The sequence below is a fragment of the Talpa europaea genome (assembly GCF_964194135.1).
Source record: "Talpa europaea genome assembly, chromosome: 12".
Lineage (NCBI taxonomy): Eukaryota > Metazoa > Chordata > Mammalia > Eulipotyphla > Talpidae > Talpa > Talpa europaea.
The window spans coordinates 4,250,157-4,272,357 of NC_140079.1; the positions used below are offsets into that span (position 1 = coordinate 4,250,157).

At 44.0% G+C, this 22,201-nt stretch overlaps 1 protein-coding gene and 1 pseudogene across 2 annotated transcripts; both read right to left on the reverse strand.

The window, feature by feature from the left end:
* Positions 1 to 997: 997 nt before the first annotated feature.
* Positions 998 to 6,663, reverse strand: LOC311180622 (olfactory receptor 7A17-like; the record flags this gene model as incomplete). The annotated part of the gene is made up of 2 exons (XM_084248538.1): positions 998 to 1,949; positions 6,602 to 6,663. 2 exons carry the CDS (start codon positions 6,661 to 6,663, stop codon positions 998 to 1,000), a joined length of 1,014 nt encoding a protein of 337 aa, XP_084104664.1.
* Positions 6,664 to 13,554: 6,891 nt separating this feature from the next.
* On the reverse strand, positions 13,555 to 14,401 carry LOC311182435 (olfactory receptor 7A10-like; annotated as a pseudogene). Its single transcript has one exon. The product of its transcript is annotated as an olfactory receptor 7A10-like (transcript).
* Between the last annotated feature and the right edge of the window lie 7,800 nt (positions 14,402 to 22,201).

Consider the following 22,201-nt stretch of genomic DNA (forward strand, 5'->3'; position numbering starts at 1 on the left):
ATTGCAAAGTGAAAATGTCCTCCACCTGACACCCCACCGGTAAACTATAAAAATTCAGAAAAACAGACACCAATTTAGAGGAAGCCTGACAAAAAGTGAATTTGCAAAGGCGCCCAACTTAGACTTTCATCAGATTTTGCCCCCGTCACTCTCCAGGAAAGGAGAGGAAGGAAGAGCTAAATAATCCTAAATACAAGAACTTCCCACCAAGAACACTCTGTGCTGCAACATTATTCAATTATGAACGTGAATAAAAGCTTCCCCAGACAGAGAAGCCCATGGCGTGAATCACTGTCAGATCTGCCAGCCTGACAATAAACGCTGCCCAGAGTTCTTCTACAAGGAAGAAAAAAATGGGGCGGGGAGAGGAAGGATTAGGGTCAAAATCAGGAGGGAGCTGCAATTGTACCGGGAATATAACCAAAGTGGAAAATGCACACATTGTGCAAAAATGAAAAATGATGTAAGAATTATATTAAAAAAAAAAAGAAAGAAAGAAATGACACAAAGCCCTGCACAAAATGACAAGAACAGGAGTCTTATGGGTCAAAAACCAATCACCCAAAGGAAGGAAGAAAGGGACAGAAGTGAGGGGCAGCTGAGCATTACCTCTTGGCTCTCATGGATGCTGTGACGTGACAAGGTTTTTCCGCTCGTAATTATGAGTGGTTTGTTTTGACCTGATAGAGTTCTACATATTTTCCCTCCATTTCTTTCCTTTATTTTGTAAGTACCTAGTTTCCGGTCTCAAACATTTTACTAAAGAAAAATTCACACAGATTATGATGTTCTTAATACTGAGCCCAGGAGAATGACCAGTTAAGAACAATGAAGGAAATATAGAAAATGTACTTATAACATATAATAAACTAATGTCAAACTGTGTACATAAGACAAAGCACATTATCTCTGACTGACTGAGGACAGGATCATGACTCAGTCCATGGACTGTGAGCCCTGCTGCTCCCGACCAGACAATCTGAGGAAGCGGCCCCCGTCACGTTGGGGTTGCTCTGCAGCTAAAGAGCCTCCCCAGGGCCTGCTTTATGTCCTTGTTTCTGAGACTGTAGATGAAGGGGTTCAGCATGGGGGTGACCACCATGTACATCACCGAGGCTGTTGCACTGTCCCTGGAGTCGTGGGTAGCAGGAGAGCTGAAGTACACGCCGAGTGCCGTCCCATAGAACAGAGAGACCACGCAGAGGTGAGACCCACAGGTGGAGAAGGCTTTGTACCTGCTGCTCGCTGAGGAGATTTTCAAAACAGAGGACACAATCTTAGAGTAAGAGTAAAGGATGCCAATGAGGGGAATCATCATCAGAATCCCCGCTGCTACATATATCACCAGCTCATTGAGGAAGGTGTCAGAACAGGCAAGCTGGATCACCTGGTCCAGGTCACAGAAGAAGTGAGGGATTTGCACATGAGAGCAAAAGGACAGTCGCAAAATCATTAAGCTGTGTAATAGAGAATCCAGAAGACTTAATACCCAGGAAGCAAGAAGCAGGAGGCCACAGAACTGGGGGTTCATGATGACCGTGTAGTGCAGGGGATGGCAGATGGCCACAAACCGGTCATAGGCCATGGCTGCCAAGAGGAAGTTGTCCACTCCTCCAAAGAATATGTAGAAAAACACCTGGCTGAGACAGCCCGCGTAGGTTATGGCTTTGTTCTGCGTCTGGATGTTCAGCAGCATCTTGGGGACGGTGGTGGAGGTAAAGCCAATGTCGGCAAAGGACAGGTTGGAGAGGAAGATGTACATGGGGGTGTGCAGGCGGGGGTCCGTGACGATGGCCAGGATGATGAGGAGATTCCCAGTGACCGTGACCAAGTACATGGCCAAGAATGCCCAGAAGAGGAGGGGCTGCAGCGAGGCCTCTTCTGAGAGCCCCAGGAGGGTGAACGCTGTGGGGTGGGTTTGGTTTCCTGGCGCCAGGTCACTGGTGAGCCTGGGGGATGGAGACAGAAGTGATGTCAACTTAACCACAGCAGAGCAATCAAGTCATGAGTTTAAATGGTGTGAATTTACTTTAAATACATTCAGGTAATAAATTTCATATTTTGGAGCTAGTGTTTCTTCCCTGAAATTTTCTAGGTGGCTAATGACCAATCTGCTCTTGATGCTGAGAATTAGCTATTCCTACATTGAGTGCAAAGGTTTTTCCATGTCAACATTTCTTGAAAATGCCCTGAGATTTTCTTTAAATATGGTTGACCAGTTATATTATCCACTTATTGCTGGAATCATGGAGAAAAGCAGCGAGAGTGACTTTGAAAATTCCTTGCACTTGGGCCTTCTTGGTGGCCTCGGGGTTAAGCATCAAGGCTACCACCTCAGTAGCCTGAGTTCAACTCCAGCCGGGAGCTGACCCACATGGTGCAGCAGACCCCTCCTGTTTTGCCAGCGCTCACCTTCACAGTGTGTGTCAGTAGATCTGCCTGTCTTGCTCCCCACTCTGTCTCTCATGAGTCCTCTCATCCCCTTCCCCTCTGGCCTTTGCCCCAGTTCTATACATAAATAGTGAGTAAGTCTTTTTAAAAAAATAAAAAAGCAAAATCCTAGTCCCAAACAAGTTTTCTCCTAAGTGTGTGTGTAGTCTCACTAATTAATATTTCATATGGTGATTATTGTTGTTACGTAAAAGAATGCAGTTGGATGAAGAGTTAGAATCTAGAGGAAACTTGTGTCATCACTTCCAATTAGGAGACTTGGAACAAAAAACATCTCAAGTCAACGGGATTTGTTTTATACGAAGGACATATGATGTGGCAACAATTTATCCACGAGAAAAACATTTGGATTTGGGGAACAGCCAGAAAAAGATGTCACTGCAGGAGCGTTGCTGGCACAGTTTCAGATCCCAGAAGTAGGGGTGTGACAGGAGGGGGCTCTCCAGGTAGGGGGTGAGAGGAGAGGCCCCAGCATCATGCTGCTGTGGAAGTTCCTACACATGACATTGTGCATTTGCTGATCTTCCTTGGGTGGATTGTGTTACATGTGCTGTGCCTAAGTGTAAGTTCTATGTATTACATGTATCAGTTTTCCATAATTCAATCCCTCTGTGAAGTATAATTTGTTTCCCTCAGCTTTCGTTTCATTTAAATTCTGAATATTCGATTACAGAACGCAGCTTTTTCTTGGGACTGATGTCTAACCTGTGCTTCGCTTTACCTGTAATAAGTGGTTATTTCTCTTACTTTAGCCACACACACACTTTCTTATCCAAGATTAGAGCATTTTGTCCTGTGCACTGAGGCAGAGCTGAGAATTGCAAATCAAATCACTAAGGACACAGGAAATAGGAAATGTTTGACTTTTCCAAGAATGAGCTCTCCAGAATTGTTGTAAAGCAAGTTGCTGTTTTCTTCTGCATTATCAGACACTGGCTACCTAAAAGCAAAGAATCATGGTTATTGTAGCCTTATTTATTTCTTCATGTATTCATGTATAACTGAGGTAATTTTGGGGTTCCCCCTCCCAGTGTTGCTACCACAGAGCACTGCCACCAACTCACCCATATTCCACCACCACAGACCATTGTGCTTCCTTCCCTCTTTGCTCTTTTCCCCTCCCTCGGCCCTCCCTCCTTGGTGGTTCAGTTCTGTAGTCAGCTGTCAATGGTGAGTGTTTCAGCTTGTCTTAATCTGTTAATTTAGGTACTTTATATTCCACATATTAGTCACACCATCTGTCTGATATTTATTTTCTCCTAACTTATTTCAACTAGCATTATGATTTCAAGTCCTAGCCATGTTGCCACAAATGACATACATTTTCCTTGTCGATTGCTGAGTAATATTCCATTGTGGATGTATGAAAACTTCTTGATCTACTCATATGTCAGGGTGTATCCTCTATAATAATAGTGCACAGTAAACATGGGATTTCAAGTTTTCTTCAAATTAGTTTTTTGAAATTTTTGGACAGATGCCTAGGAGTTGAATTATTGGGTCAAATGGCAGTTCCATGTTTACAGTTTGAGACGCGTCCTCACTGCTCTCTGTGAGGGCTGGACCAGGCTGCACTCCCACCCGCGGTGAGTGTGGCCCACTGCCCTGCATCTGAACAGCATCCCATCAGGGTCAGTTCCTTTGCACCGTCTGCTTCTTGGCAGGCCCCAGTTACCCTCAACTCTGACTGGACTAAGCTGATTGGGAGATAAATGCATAGATTAACGAGTACAAATACTGTTTAATATTGGAATCATCAGGGTCTTTATTTAGAAGTTTGGTGATGTTTCTGTGAACAGAAATCTGCCATAGGAAATTTAAAATTCTTGCGTATATTGACTAATGTGTAATACAGTTGTTTTGTTATATATCATTTCAGTTAAAGTTGCGGTTTCCAAGAATCTATCCATGACATTATGTGAGAAATTAATGTATTCACTATATTCTGACGCACCACCCTGACTTAGTTTAGTTGGTAATTGGTAGTTGAATACATATTTCATGAACTCTATAAAGAATATGTCTCACAAACAATGATGACAAGTTGAGAAGAAAGACAGGAAAATGCTAAAATACTTGTGGAGAAATGCAAGAGGAATTTTCATATCCTGAGACTCACATCAGACCTTGGTACATGAGTGAAGTAGAACAGAATCAGTGTAGCACGTAGGAAAATGTGCATTGTCTGAACACACCGGGACATGGATATACAGTTCCCTTCTATCAAGTGTGTGTCCACATGTAAGCGTGCATGCATTTCTGTGTGTGTGCGGGTAGGTGAGCTGCATCACAGAGTAAAGGCAGGTCTGACTTTAGGCCACATTAAGAAGAATCTGCCATCACTGCATACAGGAGAGAAGTATTTGAAAGGTCAGTTCTTGCTAATGAGGGAGAGACCCTGTGAGTGAGGCCCCAACTGAAGAGCCAGGCTAGGTGGAGAACAGTTACCTTGGACACCAGGGCCCCCAGGCCGACGGACCCGCTGTCTCTCCAATTGGACTCCTGATCCAATTGTTTTTGTGTCTGTTCCCACTTATGTGACCACACACTGTCATATGATACAGTAGTGAATGAGATTGTCCCTTCTCTGGTTTTTCTTTTTTGTGGATTGATTCTTTTGTTTTTTTGGGCTTTAGGATTTGATCATTCTTTTAACACAGATGAACTGCTCCTTGTTTTGCTCCTCGTCCCACAAGCAGTGTCCTCCCCAGACAATATTCCATAAAACCCTGCTTGTGCCCCAACAGTCTGTCCCTTTCCTCCGTGTTGTTTATTCCGGAGACCATCATATCCCACATGCGCTAATTCCGTGTGCTCAACCCTCTCTGTCATCATGTAACATCCACATGAGCAGGGACTGCAGCTAGTCTGTCCACCCCTTGTTTATTGAGCCAAAATTTAGAAGTAACCTATGTGACCATCAGTGGATGAATAAATAATGTGTACATATATAGATATAAAATATGTGTGCCCTCTCACTCTCTATGATTACTCTAGTTGTCTGTAATAAGTATCATGGATTATGTAAAACATATGATGTGTGTTTTTATAATACATTGTGTCATTATAATATGTTCTATATAAGAAAATATCAAATAACATTAATCAAGGAAAGAAGGTCACCCTGCCTTTTGCGACAACACAAGCACCTAAAAACGTTGTGCTACATGATAGAAGTCAGAGAACTAGAAACACTGGATATCATTTATGAGCGTGGTCCTAAAACAGACTTACATTGGTTACGGGGACCAGGGATGGCGAATTTGGAAGAAGTCGTTTTAGGATACACACTTGAAACTGCTGAATGAATAAGGTTCTGGTTCTACTGCATTGTGACAATATTCAACAGTAATTTATTATAAACTTCAAAGTTGTCAAGACATCGTGTGTTAATCATTTTGTGACAAAAATAAATATCAGTTGTGTGTATTCATGGAGGTGTTAGCTAGCGCTACAGTGGTAATCATACTGCATTGTATAAATATATCAAATCAACATGTTTTTCTCCAACTTACACAGTTTCATGTCAATTAAATCTCAATGAAAATACAACAGATCAAATCACAAACGTGAAGAGAGGAAGTAATGAGGAAAAACAGATGTGACATGTGACCACAATGTGTGTTATAGGTTGTCACTACTCAGAATACAAGAAAAGAGCCTATGTTTAAAATACACAGTGGGACACAATAGGATTGACTGAGGACCACACAAAATTGAGAACTTGAGCATTTTGCCAGCTCTCAATACATGTGTGGGATAGTTAAGTGCAAAACATTTCTCTTGAAAAACTCCAATTCTGTTTGAATCATTGAATCCCAAACTAGAATAAAATCTCAACCCTAGTAAGTAATGAAACTGTAAGAATGAGCACAATTTTTAATTTAGAGAGGTAAAATTCTGACAAGCAAAACTCTGCAGATTTGCCAGGAATAGAGAGGTTGCAAAGTAAAACTCTTGAGTCTCCCCCAGCTGACATTACCTGAGATGTATCACCTACGTGAGCACCTGATTTGTGGGAGGGACGACACACTGTTCCTCTCCTCAGCTGCTCTGGAAGGTCATCTGCCCCATTCCTCTGGATGTTTCTAAAACAGATCACCTGCTCACACACCCCATGTGCTTCCTTCATCTCCTTCCCTTTCAATACCTGATTTCCTGCTGCCTCAACTCCGGAACTTCTTGGCTCTGTCCTAACTTTGCAGGAACCATTTAAGCCCCCCTCTCCCCCTGCTGTCTCATCCACACAGATTTTCCTTCCTGTCTCTTCACTGTCAGCACCATCTCTGTATTGTTGAGAGCAGTGGACAGTTTTGAGTCACAAATTAAGTAAATTAATTATAAAGTGACCAGTCAGTCAAGCAAGAGAACAAGGGAACCTCTTCTCCCTGGGCCCGTTTTGGTCTCTGTGACCTGAGGCAGAACTTCTCAGTTTGCATTTTTTTTAAGCATTTATTTTATTTATTTATACAAGCACTGGGTACAGTCAGAAGCGCGGGAGGGTGAGAGAATTCACCAGAGCCAGAGCGGGGAGCAGAACAGGCAGAAGGACCGAAGTACACTGCTGAGGGGAGCAGCAGGCAGAACAGGAGAGGTCTGCGCCATGTGGGACCCTTGCCTGTGGCCGGCGATTGAACTGGCGCTGCAGAGGCTGAAGGAAGCTCCGCAGCCCAGCGCTCAACTGCTGCACCACTGGGAGGCCCTTGGTTTGCATTTTCTCTGGATCTTTCGAATTACCTTCTGGGCTCTGAGACTCACCTGGGTGGGGGCTGTGAGGGGGGCTTCTCCATGTAGCCGTCTGCGTCCCTCCTGGACACTTGAGGATGGATCTGGGCTGTGTCACAGGCAGGATTTCAGGAGGGCGCCAAGGGCTGGTCCCTGGGCAGAGGTCGGGCTCCACAGACAGGAATCATGTCCTCTCCGGGCCCGGGTTGGACAGTCTGAGGGACGGAGGGAGACAGGGTATTTACCGCCCTCCACGCGGTCTCATTAGCCACACCTCACTCTCCTGCCCCAAGCTCTGAGCTCAAGATTTCCCTGTGGACACTGGACTGGACAAAGGAAATTTTCTTAATGATTCTCTGATCCCAAGAGAGCAAATTAGATGCCAAGTTCATCCAGTTTTAGTTACTCCTTTTCATAAACTCCCCCATCTTCCAAGCTGTAACCACCAAAAACCTTATTGTCACTCTGTGTTCAAGTTTTGAAATCTGCGCCTCAGGGACCCAACATGACCTGACTTCCTGGATCTTCAAGGCACAAATGTGTTGGGGCACAGACCCCCCCATATGTCAGAAGTGCTATTTCTCTCTCATAAAGCTGAGAACCGATTTGCTCTATATAAAACCTTAGCAACCACAGTCCTTGTTTTTTTTTTTTTTTTAAAGATTTATTATTTATTTATACAAGCACTGGGTACAGTCAGAAACATGGGAGGGTGAGAGAATTCACCAGAGCGGGGAGCAGAGCAGGCAGAAGGACCGAGGTATACTGCTGAGGGGAGCAGCGGGCAGCAGGAGAGGTCTGTCGTGCCATGTGAGATCCTCTCCGGGGTCCAGGGATCGAACTGGTGCTGCAGAGGCTGCGGGCAGCTTCGCAACCCAGCGCTCAACCGCTGCACCACCAGGGGAGGCCCCATACTCCTTTTTTTATGGCATTTTTGCAAAAACAAGTAGAAATTTCTTTTTTCTGCGTTTACTGTGATGTGACTGCCCAGCCTTATGTTTGTAACTCCAGAAGGAAACGACTGTGTTCCTAACCAGCTAAATATGCAGGTCTGAAGACTAAAGATTTTTGTAACTGCCACACTCACTCTGAAGCCTGTGCACCTGCACAGCCCCCCAAATATTAGGCATATGTCCTGCTTAGCAGCTCAGGAAAGTCTAACATGCTGCACATCGTCTACTGCTGTGCTGGTCCGCGGCACTAACATGCTCGCTGCTGCCAGCACCCGGCACTGCCCACAGAAATCGACTCCTGACACTGGGCGTCACCGTCCTTACAGGTCACTGTCCTCATCCCAGGCAGTGATTATTGAGTAACCTCTATATCTTGCACACACTGGTCTGCCACAGCAGGAGCTGGCGTGACAAGGAACACCAAGTGAGGGTCTCCCTTTGCTTTTCTAGTAGCCAGAGGAAGGGCTTGTAGTGACCTGTGATGGACTCGTCTCAGTACTGGAAAGTCTTTTGGCGGACAATAGATTTTCCTTAACTTCCCTGACCTTTACTTAAAAAGAAAATTTATTTATTCATGCATACAAGAACCAGGGGACAGGCCGGATGTGTGGGGGTGAGCGGATTCAGCAGAGACAGTGGAGAAGAGAACCTGCAGATGGACTGAAATACATTATTGACAGGAGCAGCTGGCGAGACAGGAGAGGTCTGCTGTGCCATGTCGGTATCGCTGTGGCCAGCCAGGATCGAACCCGTGCTGCAGGGTCTGCAGACAGCTTCACAGCACCGCGCTCAACTGTCTCTGCCACCAGGGAGGCCCCTTTGATACCACACAACACAATAGGGATGTTTTCACACACCTGTGCCAGGTCTCTATGCGAGTTAGGCATGTTCTTGGAAATAACTTCATGTCACATCACACAATCTAAGGGGACGTGGGCTTGGACTAAGAGCCTCTCTCCGTCCACCAGATGAGTCCTAACCAGCTGTGTACCTCATGTTGAACTTGACACGTCTCTGTGTGTGTGGAACAGGAGATGATGGACCTCAACACCCCAGGTTCTTTGTATGACTTTAATTGTCAGAATTATGCTGTGCAAATATATCCTCCCTGTAGTAGGCTGTCTTGGTGTTCTAGTGATGTTTTCTTGTACTGCACAGAGCATTTTGGTTGATATAGTCCCAGTAATTTATATTCTCCTTTGGTTCCCTTCTAGCAGGAGATGAATCCACAAACACATCTGAAATTTATATTGTAGAGTGTTTTGCCCAAGTTGTCTTCTGTGTGTGTTATGGTTTGGGTCTTACATCAACGTCTTTTATTCCTTTTGAATTGATTTTTAAGTGTTTGGAGATAGAGTCATCTAGATTCATCTTTTTCATGAGTGTCCAGTTTTATTTTTTTTTTTAAAGATTTATTTATTTATTTATTTATTTATACATACATACATACATACATACAAGCTCTGGGTACATTCAGAGGTGTGGGAGGGTGAGAGAAGTCACCAGAGCCAGAGTGGGGAGCAGAACAGGCAGACTGATGAAATACACTGCTGAGGGGAGCAGCAGGTGGCAGGAGAGGTCTGCGCACCATATGGGACCCTCACTCAGTGGCCGGGTATCGAACGGGCACTGCAGAGGCTGTGGGCAGCTTCCCAGCCCAACGCTCAACTGCTGTGCCACCAGGGGAGGCCCCGTGAGTGTCCAGTTTTCCCATTGTCATTTACTGAAGAGGCTCCTTGCTCTGGTGTATGTTCTTGGCTGTTGTTTTGTAGAGTAACTGTTCCTGTAGGTCTGATTTATTTCTGGGTCTTGATTCTATCCCATTGGTCTCTGTGTCTGTTATTTCTGACCATTTTAATTATCCGGTATTGATTTAATTACTATACCTTTATAGTATTGTTTGAATTCTGGTATTGTAATATTTTTCCCCTTTTTGTCAGTTGCTTTGTATCCGGGATCTTTGGTGAATCCATATGAATCAGTAATGTGTGTTTTATTCCGTAAAGGTGCCATTGAAAATTTCATGTGTTGCATTGACTCTGTGTAGTGCTTTGTGGAGGATGGTCATTGTGGCCGCATTGATTCTTCCAGCCCATGAGCAAGAATAACTTTCCATTTCTTTGAGTCTCTCTGTTTCTTTTGACAGTGTCTAATGGTTTTCCTTATACAGGCCCTTCACATCCTTTGTTCTGTTTACTCACTAGGTATTTTACTTTCATTTATTTTGGTGTGATTGTAAATGGGATCATTTTCTTATTTTTTTCCCTTTCTAACTTATTGTTCTTATTTGGGGAGGAGCTGGTTTTGTTTGTGTTTATTTCCTGCCACTTTAACAAACTCGGTTTATTGTTTCAGTCAGATCCAGCATCCAATGTATGCTGAAAACCCTAACAGGTGGACATAAGTGGAACCATCCTAAAATAATAAACACTATTTACAGGCACTTATTTCTCAAAACATCCATCTGAATATTGGTTTATTATTCCCATAGTAGACATAAGGAAAGAGACATAGGGTGATCTTTTATGTAATCTTTTAGGCATCATGTATAAAGGGAACCATGCAGTATGGCTGCCTCATTTTCTGTGAGCCCTCTAATTCAGTAATTTTACATTTTACTTTGTCATGCAAAATACCTTCATAATGCACTTTGAAATAAGTAAATTTTAATACAAAGTTATTTATTACAGGAGACTCTCCCATTAAATTTTTCTCCCTTTCTTTTGAGTCTATTTTTAATTTTTAAAATTTTTTTTAATTGAAGCCTTGCATTTTAACGTTACGTGAAATTCAAATTTATCTTTCATTATACCATTGTCCTCTGTTTCTGATTAAACCACCTCCCTTGCCCATCTTTCTTTTAGCCACTACATGTTCTTATATAGTCCAAAAGTATGTTATGTTTTATTGACATGCTCTATTTATTTGATTTCTTTATCACATATGAGTGAAATATTATGGTATTTGACTTTGTCTGCTTTGCTTATTTCAGTAAGGATAATTCAATTGTTTCCCTTCTGTTGTTGCAGGTGGTACAATTTCCTCTTTTTAATATCTAACTAGTATTCCATTATCTACATATACCACATCTTGTTTACATCTGTTGATTAGTGAACAGTTGGATAGTTTCTACCTCTAGGCTATTGTAAATACCTTTGCAGTGAACAGGGGTGGTGAACACTACTTTGAATTATTGTTATTTGTGTATATTTTCCAGCTGAATACTCACAGTGAGAGAACGGGAACATGAGGAACTTACATTCTTCTATTATTGAGGAAATTACATACAGCTTTCCATAACAGATGCACCAAAATTATATGCCACCAACATTATATGTGTTTCCTCTTCCAGTCTTGGCCCTGTGAGCTCAGTGACCAGTCCAGGAAAGGAAATCTGCACCCTGTACCAGAGTGGGGAGATCAGAGTTTTCAGGGGAGCCCAGATGGCTTCATAATGGATCCCAGAGCAGAGAAAAGGACAGGTGTGAGAGAGAACACATCCTGCTTTGCATGCTATCAAGCAGAATTGCAGCATATGCAACACATGGCCCTGGTGAATAGCAGGGCTGGTGGATGTGGTGGCTATTGCCTGTTGCCATTGCCTGTGTGGCCGCAGCTGTGCAATGGGAACACGGCCCACAAAGGTGCCCCCTTCATATCCAGGCCAGCTGAGTCCAGAAACTAACCGTGTGGTCTAGACCCAGCTCCAGTCAGCAGGAGATTCAATCCATGGCAGGAGGTACCAGAGGGAGGTCAGGAGGGAGGTGAGGACACTGAAGACCAATTGGAGCTTCTGTGGTGGGAGAGGGGAGGAGGTGGAGGTGACAGAGTTCCCTTCTCAACAAACTGAGGCAATACTTAAGTCCCAGATTCCCTACGGCCCACCTGGCACCATGGTAAACAAGAAGAGAAACAATCAAAACTGACCCACAGCACCCCAAATATAAACCTGGAAATGAAGTGACTTAAATACTTCGAAATCAAGGAACATCTAGCATAGGAAGCAAAACAACAGTAGCAGAACAGAAGTTCTGGCTCATAAATACGGGAGAGAGAAGCAGAGGAGTCTCATCGACGTGGAGCAACAACATTAAATACACCCGTGAGTTATGGGAGGTGACTCAGGGCAGACAGGCCGCTGCGAGACCTTAGAGAGAAGGTAAAGAAACAGAGCGTCTTCACCAAAGAGATGGACAAGATTAAGAGAACACAGAAGAGTCTCTGAATGTAAATAACCACAAATATACAACATGTTTAAATAGAATTAAACTTCAAAGATTGTAACTTCAGAAACAGAGGATCCAAATGTATAAATCACCCAGTTAGGAAAATAGAAATAAGACAGACACAGGACAAAATAAGGAAATGCTACAAAAAATGTCAGACTCAATGAGAAGTGGGAAGATAAGGATAGAGGATAACCCAGAAGATGAAGGAGAAGGGAGGAGGGACCCTTGTCAAAAATCATAGCGGAAAATTTTCCAAACCTAAAGAATGAAATAAGCACGAATGTCCAGGAAGAACTGAAAACACCCAAATTACAAAGTGAAAATGACCTACACCCTGACAACCCACTGGTAAAGGGTAAAAATCAGAAAAAAAGAAAACAATTTTCAGGAGGCCTGAAAACAAGAGAATTTGCAAAGGCATCCAAATTGGGTTTTCCTCAGATGTTTCCCCAGTCACGCTCCAGGAAAGGAGAGGAAGGAAGTGTTCATAATCCTAAATACAAAGACTTCCAACCAAGAATACTCCACCCTGCAAAATTATTCAAATATGAATGTGAATAAAAGCTTCCCAGGCAGAGAAGCCAATGGAGTTAATCACCATCAGGTCTCCCTGCCTCACCATCAATGCTGAAATGGGGTCTTCTGCAGGAAAACCTGAAGCAAAGCCCCGAGCAAAATGACATGAACAGGAATATTATGGGTCAACAACAAATCACCAACGGAAGGAAGGAAAGGACAGAAGTAGGGACAGTGAATATTAGCCCTGGTCACGCGTGGGTTCTGTGATATGACAAGATTTGTCTGCAGGTAATCCATAAGTTGCTTGTTTTTATCTGATACAGTTGTTCATATTTTTCCTCTATTTCTTTCTATAATTTTGTAAGTGCCCAGTTTCCGTATTAAACATTTCACTAAAGAAAAACTCACAGACACTCTGCTTTCCTTAATCCTGAACCCAGTACAGAACAGTTAAGAATAATTAAGGAAATACAGAAAAGATACTTATAATGTATAAAAAAGTGTTATCAAACTCTGTTCCTAAGCCAAACCACAGATTATCTGTGACTAAGTGAGGACAGGATCATGACTTAGTCTGTGGACTGTGAGGCCTGCTGCTCCCGACCAGACAATCTGAGGAAGCAGCCCCCGTCACGTTGGGGTTGCTCTGCAGCTGAAGAGCCTCCCCAGGGCCTGCTTTATGTCCTTGTTTCTGAGACTGTAGATGAAGGGGTTCAGCATGGGGGTGACCACCGTGTACATCACCGAGGCGGTTGCACTGTCCCTGGAGTCGTGGGTAGCAGCAGAGCTGAGGTACACGCCGAGCGCTGTCCCGTAGAACAGGGAGACCACGGAGAGGTGAGACCCGCAGGTGGAGAAGGCTTTGTACCTGCCGCTCGCTGAGGAGATTTTCAAAACAGAGGACACAATCTTAGAGTAGGAGAAAAGGATGCCACTGAGAGGAATCATCCCCACAACCCCCGCTGCTAAATATATCACCAGCTCATTGAGGAAGGTGTCAGAACAGGCAAGCTGGATCACCTGGTCCAGTTCACAGAAGAAGTGAGGGATTTGCACCTGTGAGCAAAAGGACAGTCGCAAAACCAGTAAGCTGTGTAACAGAGAATCCAGTAGATTTAACACCCAGGATGCAAGGAGCAGGAGGCCACAGAACTGGGGGTTCATGATGACCATGTAGTGCAGGGGATGGCAGATGGCCACAAACCGGTCATAGGCCATGGCTGTCAGGAGGAAGTTGTCCACTCCTCCAAATAGTAAGAAGAAAAACATCTGGCTGAGACAGCCTGCGTAGGTTATGGCTTTGTTCTGCGTCTGGATGTTCAGCAGCATCTTGGGGACGGTGGTGGAGGTGAAGCCGATGTCGGCAAAGGACAGGTTGGCGAGGAAGAAGTACATGGGGGTGTGCAGGTGGGGGTCCGTGACGATGGCCAGGATGATGAGGAGATTCCCAGTGACCGTGACCAAGTACATGGCCAAGAATGCCCAGAAGAGGAGGGGCTGCAGGGAGGCCTCTTCTGAGAGCCCCAGGAGGGTGAACGCTGTGGGGTGGGTTTGGTTTCCTGGCGCCAGGTCGCTGGTGAGCCTGGGGGATGGAGACAGAAGTGATGTCAACTTAACCACAGCAGAGCAGTCACGGAATGAGTTTAAATGGGGTGATTTTATTTAAAATATATTCTGTGAATAAATTTCATGTGATAGAGCTAGTACCTGTTCCCTGAAATCTTCAAGGCTGTTAAGGACCCACCTTCCCTTGATGCTGCAAATATTAAGCCATTCTTACATCTAATGGACACGTCTTTCCAAGTCAGCATTTTCTTTGCAAATTTCTTGAAATTTTCTTTTAAATACAGTGACCAATTATATTATCTGAATACTGTTGGAATCATGGAGAGAAATCAGTGCGAATGACTGAATAGTCCTACCCTAGGGCCTCCCGGGTGGCCCTGGTATTAATTCTCTGGGTTCCCACCAAGACAGCCTGAGTCTGATCCTCAGCCAGGGAGCTACTCACATGGCTCAGCAGACCTCTCCTGTCTCCCTGCTGCTTCCCTCATTCGTGGATTTCAGTAGATCTGCCTGTTCTGCTCCTCAGTCTGTCTCTGGTTATTCCTCTATCCACTTGCCTAGTTATTCTATCCATAAAGAATAATTTAAAAAAAAAGGTTAATCCTCGACCCAAAATAGTTTTCTCCTAAGTATGTGTTCGGTCTCTGTAAATAATATTTCTTGTGATTATTATTGTTAAGTAAACTAATGCAGTTGTATGAGGAGGTAGAATCTAGAAGAAACTTGTATATCTTCCAATTAGAGGATTTGAACCAAAAAATTTGCAGGCCTTGAGATTAACTATGAAGTACTATGAAGAGATTTACTATGTCCCGAGATTGTACCGAGATTTACTATGAAGGACTTACCAGGTGGCCACAATATATATATTGTGGCCAAATATCCATGAAAAGCACATTCGGGTTTGGGGAAATAGCCAGAAAAAGATGTCAGTACAGGAGCATTCCTGGCACAGTTAGAGATCCCAGAAGTAGGGGTGTGACAGGAGGGTGGCGCTCCAGGTTTGGGGTGAGAGGAGAGAGTGGGCAGGAGGCCCCAACATCCTGCTGCCGTGTGAAGTTCCTGTTCATGACATTGTACATTTGCTGATCTTCTAGTGTATAGATTGTGTTACATGTGCTGTGCCTAAGTGTGAACTTTATGTATTATATGTGTAAATGATCCATAATTGTATCCCTCCATCCATTTCTTTCCCTCACATTTCATCTGGATTGTGAATGTGTGATTACAGAAGACAGCTTCATTGGGACAGATGTCCAATCTGTGCTTCCTCTACCTCTCGTAAGGATTATTTCCCTATTTCAGCCACACACACACTCTGTCCTGTGCATGGAAGCAGAGCTGAGAATTGGAAATCAAATCAGTAAGGACAACAAAAATAAGTGTTATATGTTTCAAAGAATCGGCTCTCCAGAATTGCTGTAAAGAAAGTTGCTTTTTTTTCTGCATTGTAAGACACAGCACACCTTAAAACAAAGAACCTTGCCCTGTAACCTTATTCATGTATTTATTTGTAACTGAGGCAGTACCCACCAGGTATTGCCACCATAGTGCACCCACACCCACTCACCCATATTCCACCACCCCAGGCCATTGTGCTTCCATCCTTTTGCTCTGCCCCCTTTCCACAGCCTCCCCCCCCTTGCTGTCTCAGCTCTGTAGTCAGCTGTCAAGGATTAGTTTTTAGCTTGTCTTAATCTGTTCATTTAGTTACTTTATATTCCACATAATAGTCACACTGTCTTATATTTACCATTCTCATAACTCATTTCAGCTAGCATTATGATTTCAGGTTCCATACAAGCTGCCACAAATTCAGTAAGTTTATCTTTTTGATTGCTGAGTAGTATTCCACTGTATGTATGTACTACACATTCTTTACCTGCACATATTAGGATGTTTCAGCTATAATGTATAGTGCTGCAATAAACATGGGAGTGCAGGCTTTTTTCAAATTAGTTTTTTTTTTAATTTTTGGAGAGATGCCTACGATTGGAATTAATGTCAAATAGTAGTTCCATGTTTACTGTTTGAGACACATCCTCACTGCTCTCTGTGAGGGCTGGACCAGGCTGCACCCCCACCCACAGTTAATGTGACTCCACTACCCTGCATCTGAACAGCATCCTGTCAGGGTCAGTTCCTTTGTACCATCTGCTTCTTGGCCCCAGTTACCCTCAACCTTGACTGGAATAAGCTGGTTGGGAGTAAATGAATAGATGAATGATTATAAGTATTGTTTAATATTAGAAGTGTCAGGGTCTTATTTTAAAAGTTTTGTAATGTTTCTGTGACCAGAAATCTGTCATAAGAAATATAATTCTCGTTTATATGGATGAACTTAGAGTATAGTTGTTTTCGCTATATATCAATTCACTTAAAGTTGCTATTTCCAAGAATTTGTCCATGATATTAAGTGAGAAATTAATGTATACACTGTAGTCTAACACCCCGCCCTGTCAAGGAATTGTAATTCATAAAATAAATGGAATAGCAGGAAAAATAAAGCCTGGTTTAATATAGCGGGGTCAACATGAATGCATTAAGCACCATAGAGTACGAATCTGATTTTGGAAGAATAGTTACAACAAGAACTTAATCACATCCACTGGTTCTCTAAAAAGTAAATTGGCAAAGACTAGAAAATGAAAATAGGAAATGACACTCTTTCCAAAGCAGTGGAAACTGCAGATCCAAAGCTCTCATTTCTCTCTAGAGAAACAACAATGGATTCCATATGCTTGAGGAATAGATCGAGATTGTCCTTTGAATACAGAAGAATGTGATCCAGGAGATGGAAGGTGGGGGCTGTTTTTAGGAACAAATTGGCTGCCCATCGTCCCTTTGTCTGTCTTGTATGCAGAAGCTTTTCAGTTTATGTAGCACCACGTATGGCTTCTTGATTTTTCATGTCACAAGGAAGTCATTGTCTATGCCAATACCAGAGAGCTCCTAAGTATGTGTTTTCCAGCGGAGACACCTAGATGGGCAGAAATCACATGACGGGGTGCTCAGGATCACTCACCAGGGAAGTGCAAATCCGAGCAGGAGCTGTCACCTCACAGCTGCTGACAGAGCTCCCAGGGAAATGACCAAGGAGACTGGGATGACCCAGGGAGCACTGGGAGTGGGGCTGTCAGTGGGTTAATAAACCGCGTCAGCCATGGTTGAAAAGAGAACCGGGATGCCTCAAAACAGCAAAGAGAGATTCCCCCATGATGTGTTCATACATGTGCAGAGTCAGTGAAAACAGGACATGGAAAAGCTGTCTGCACCCCTTGTTTACGGAGCAAAATTTAGAAATAAGCTACAAGTCCCTGAGTGGATGAATAAACAGTGTGTGCACATACAGATATAAAATAAGATGCACAATATATGTACACATTTGCTCCTAATTGTCCATAATAAATATTCATGGATTATGTAAAACATAAAATATGTAATAGAGACCCAGGACACTGTGGTGTTGAAGTGCATGTTCTATGTGATAAAACATCAACTAATATCCAGTCAAGAGAAAGAGGGACACCCTGACTTTTGCCACCACACAGACGCCTAAGAAGATTCTGCTACGTGATGGAGCCCAAACCTACGAACACTGGATGTCACTTGTGTGTGCAGTGCTGCAACAGACTTAAATTGGTTCCATGGGCAGGGGTGGGTAATTTGGAAGAAGTTGTTTCAGGACACACAGTTGAAGCTGCTGGATGAGTCCTGTTCTGGAAATCTACTGCTTATGGCGTGGTCAACAGTACTTTATTATAACCTGCAGAGTTGTCAGAGATTATTTCTTAATCGTTTTGTGACAAAAATAAATATTAATTGTGTCTGTTAATGGAGGTGTTAGCCAGTGTGATGGTGGTAATCATATTGCAATATGTAAATATCAAATCAACATGTTTTTTGCCAGCTTACAGTTTCATATCAATTCAATCTCAATGAAAAAACAACAGATCAAATCACAAAAGTGAGGAGCCATAGTAATGAGGAAAACATGTGACATATGAACACAAGTTGTATAATAGCTTATTACTACTAAGAATGGGAAAAAACCTGGCTATGATTAAAATACACAGTGGGACACAATAAGACAGACTGAGGCCCACACAAAATTGAAAACTTTCAAACATTTTGCCCAACTAGCTGTACGAATATGGAAGATTTAAGTGCAAACCATTTATTTTCAAAAACTCCAATTCTGTGTGAATATTTGAATCACAAACCAGAATGAAAACTCAGGCACAGTAAGTAAATGAACTGTCAGAATGAGCGCAGTCAGCTTACAATTGAAAAAAGTAAAATACTAACAAGCAAAACTACTATGCAGAGTTGTCAGTAACAGCGTGGTTGTAAAGTAAAACTCTTTCGATCCCTCAACTGATGGACATTAAATAAAACGTGTTACTTCTGGGAGCAGCTAATAGGAGGGAAGGGCTACAAAATGTTCCCCTCAACAACTGCTGTGGAAAGTCATCTCCCTCCCTTAGTCTGGATGGCTCTACCACAGATGCCCTGCTCCCTCCCCCCACTCACTTCCTTCATCCCCTTCACAGCTAACACTTTATTTCCAGCTACCTCAACTCCAAACATTCTTGGCTCTGTCCTAACTTTGCTGAACCACGTTAAGCCCCCACTCCCCCTTCAGTCTCATCCTAAAAGATTTTCCCTCCTGTCTCTTCACTGTCAGCACCATCTCTGTATTGTTGAGAGCAGTGGACAGTTTTGAGTCACAAATTAAGTAAATTAATTATAAATTGACGAGTCAGTCAAGCAAGAGAACAAGGGAACCTCCTGTCCCTGGGCCTAGTTTGATCTCTGTGACCTGAGGCAGAACTTCTCAGTTTGCATTTTCTCTGGATCTGTCCCAAGTGCCTGCTGGGCTCTGAGACTCACCTGGGTGGGGGCTGTGAGGGGGGCTTCTCCATGTAGCCGTCTGAGTCCCTCCTGGACGCTTGAGGGTGGATCTGGGCTGTGTCACAGACAGGATCTCAGGAGGGCGCCAAGGGCTGGTCCCTGGGCAGAGGTCGGGCTCCACAGACAGGAATCATGTCCTCTCTGGTCCCGGGTTGGACAGTCTGAGGGACCGAGGGAGACAGGGTATTTACCGCCCTCCACGCGGTCTCATTAGCCACAACTACTGTCCTGCTCCAAGCTCTGAGCTCATGATTTCCCTGTGCACACTGGACTGGATAGAAGGAAAGTTTCTTAATGATTCTCTGATCCCAAGAGACTAGATTAGATGTCAAGTGAATCCAGCTGTTGTTTCTCCTTTTTCATGAATTCCCCCATCTTCCAGAGCTGTAACTACCCAGCACCCTATTCTCACTCTGTGCCTGAGGGGCCTGTGTGGACTTGATGTCCTGGATCATCAAGGCACAAATGTGGTGGGGGCTCAGACCCCCCAATGTGTCTAATAGTGCTATTCCTCTCTCATAAAGCAGAGAACCGAGTTCTTCTAGATAATACCTTAGAAACCACACTCCTTGTGTTCATGGCACCTTTGCAAAAACAAGTAGGAATTTCTTTTTTACTATTTATTGTGCTGTGACTGCAGCAGCCTTATGTTTGAGTCTCCTGAAGGAAACGACTGTGTTCCTAACCTGCTTAACATTCAGGTCCTTAGAGTGAAGATTTTTATAACTGCCCCACTCGCTCTGAATCCTGTGCACCGCCTGGGCCCCCCAAAGATTAGGCTCGTGTCCTGCTTAGAGCACAGGGAAGTGCTAACACACATGCCACTCCACTGCCCCACGGAGCGCTGCCCATAAAAGTCCACTCCTGATACCAGGCGTCACCATCCTCACAGGTCACTGTCCTCATCCTGAACAGCAATTGTCTCAGCAACCTCTATATCGTGCCCGGACTTCACTGGTAAAACGGTCTGTTACAGCACCAGTGAGGCAGGAGGAGGCATGACAACGACTCCAAGTGAGGGTCTCCAATTGCTGTTGGAACAGCCAGAGGAAGGGCTTGTAATGACATGTGAGGGACTCGTCTCAGTACTGAAAATTCTTTTAGAAGACAATAGATTTTCCTTCACTTTCTTGTCCTTAGTGTCTACTTTGTTGCCACACAACACAGTCGGATGTTTTCACACACACCCCGTGCCAGGTCTCTCGGCATGTTAGACACATTCTTGGAAAAAACTCAGTGTCACATCAGACAATCTGTTGGCACATGGGCTTGGAGTAACAGCCTCTCTCCGTCCACCAGGTGTCTCCTAACCAGTTGGGCACCTCACGTTGAACATGCTACGTCTCAGGGGGTGTGGAACAGGAGAGGATGGGCCTCAACACCCCACATTTCTTGGGTGTCTTTAATTGTCAGAATTATGCTGTGCAAATATGTCCTCCCTTTAGTCGGCTGTCTCAGTGTTGTAGTGATGTTTTCGTGTACTGCACAGAAGCATTTTGGTTGATATAGTCCCAGTTATTTATATTCTCCTTTGATTCCCTGCTGCTGGAGATGATTCCACAAACACACCTGATATTTGTATTCTAGAGTGTGTTGCCCAAGTTTTCTTCTATATGTGTTATGCTTTGGGTCTTTCATCAAGGACTTTTATTCATTTTGAATTGATTTTTGTGTGTTTGAAGATAGAGTCATCTAGTTTCATCTTTTTTTTTTTTTTTTTTATGGGACCCTCGCTGGCAGCCGGAGAATGAGCCGGTGTTACAGAGGCTGGGGGCGGCCTCGCAGCCCAGCGCTCAACCGCTGTACCACCAGGGGAGGCCCTAGTTTCATTCTTTTGCATGAATGTCCAGTTTTCCCAATGCCATTACCTGTAGAGGCTCCTCGCGCCAGTGTATATTTTTGACTCCCAATTTGTAGCTTAACTGTTCCTATAAGCCTGGCTTATTTCGGGGTCTTGATTCTGTCCCATTGGTCTCAGTGTCTGTTATCGTTCCCGACCATTTTAATTATCCAGTATTGTTTCAGTTATTATACTTTTATAGTATAGTTTGAAGTCTAGTTTGTAATAGTTTTTCCTTTTTTGTCAGAGTTGCTTTGCTTTTCAGGGAAGTTTGTGGTTCCACATGATGTCAGGAATGTATTTTCAGGCAGAGCCCAGATGGCTGCATAATGGACCCCAGAGCAGAGAAAGGGACAGTGAGACAGAGAACACACCACTTCACTGCACAGTATCAAGCAGACTTGCAGCATTGGCAACGCGGGTCCCTCAGTGGACAGCAGGGCTGGTGGCTGTGGTGGTCATTGCCTGTGGCCATTGCCTGTGTAACGGGCACACTACCCACTTAGGTGCCTCCTTCATGCCCAGGCCCACTGAGTCCAGACATTACACCCTGTGGACTAGACCCAGCTCCAGTCACCAGGAGTCTCAATCCACAGCAGGAACAACTATAGGGAGGTGGGGACGGAAGTTCAGACAACTGAAGACCAATTGAAGCTTGCTGTGGACAGAAGGGAGGAGGTGGAGGTGACAGAGTTCACTTCTCAACAAACTGAGACAACATTTAAGCCCCAGACTCCCCACTGCCCACCTCACCCCAAGGTAAACTAGAAGAGAAACCATCGAACTAACCCCCAGCACCCCAGCTGGACACCTGGAAATGAGGTGACATACTTAGAAACCAAGGAACATCTGAGCACAGGAAGGAAAAACAGTAGCAGAACAGAAGTTCTGGCTCATAAATACAGGGGAGAGAAGCAGAGGAGTCTCGGTGACGTGGAGCAACAACATTGAATACACCCGTGAGTTATGGGAGGTGACTCAGGGCAGACACGCAGCTGCGGGAC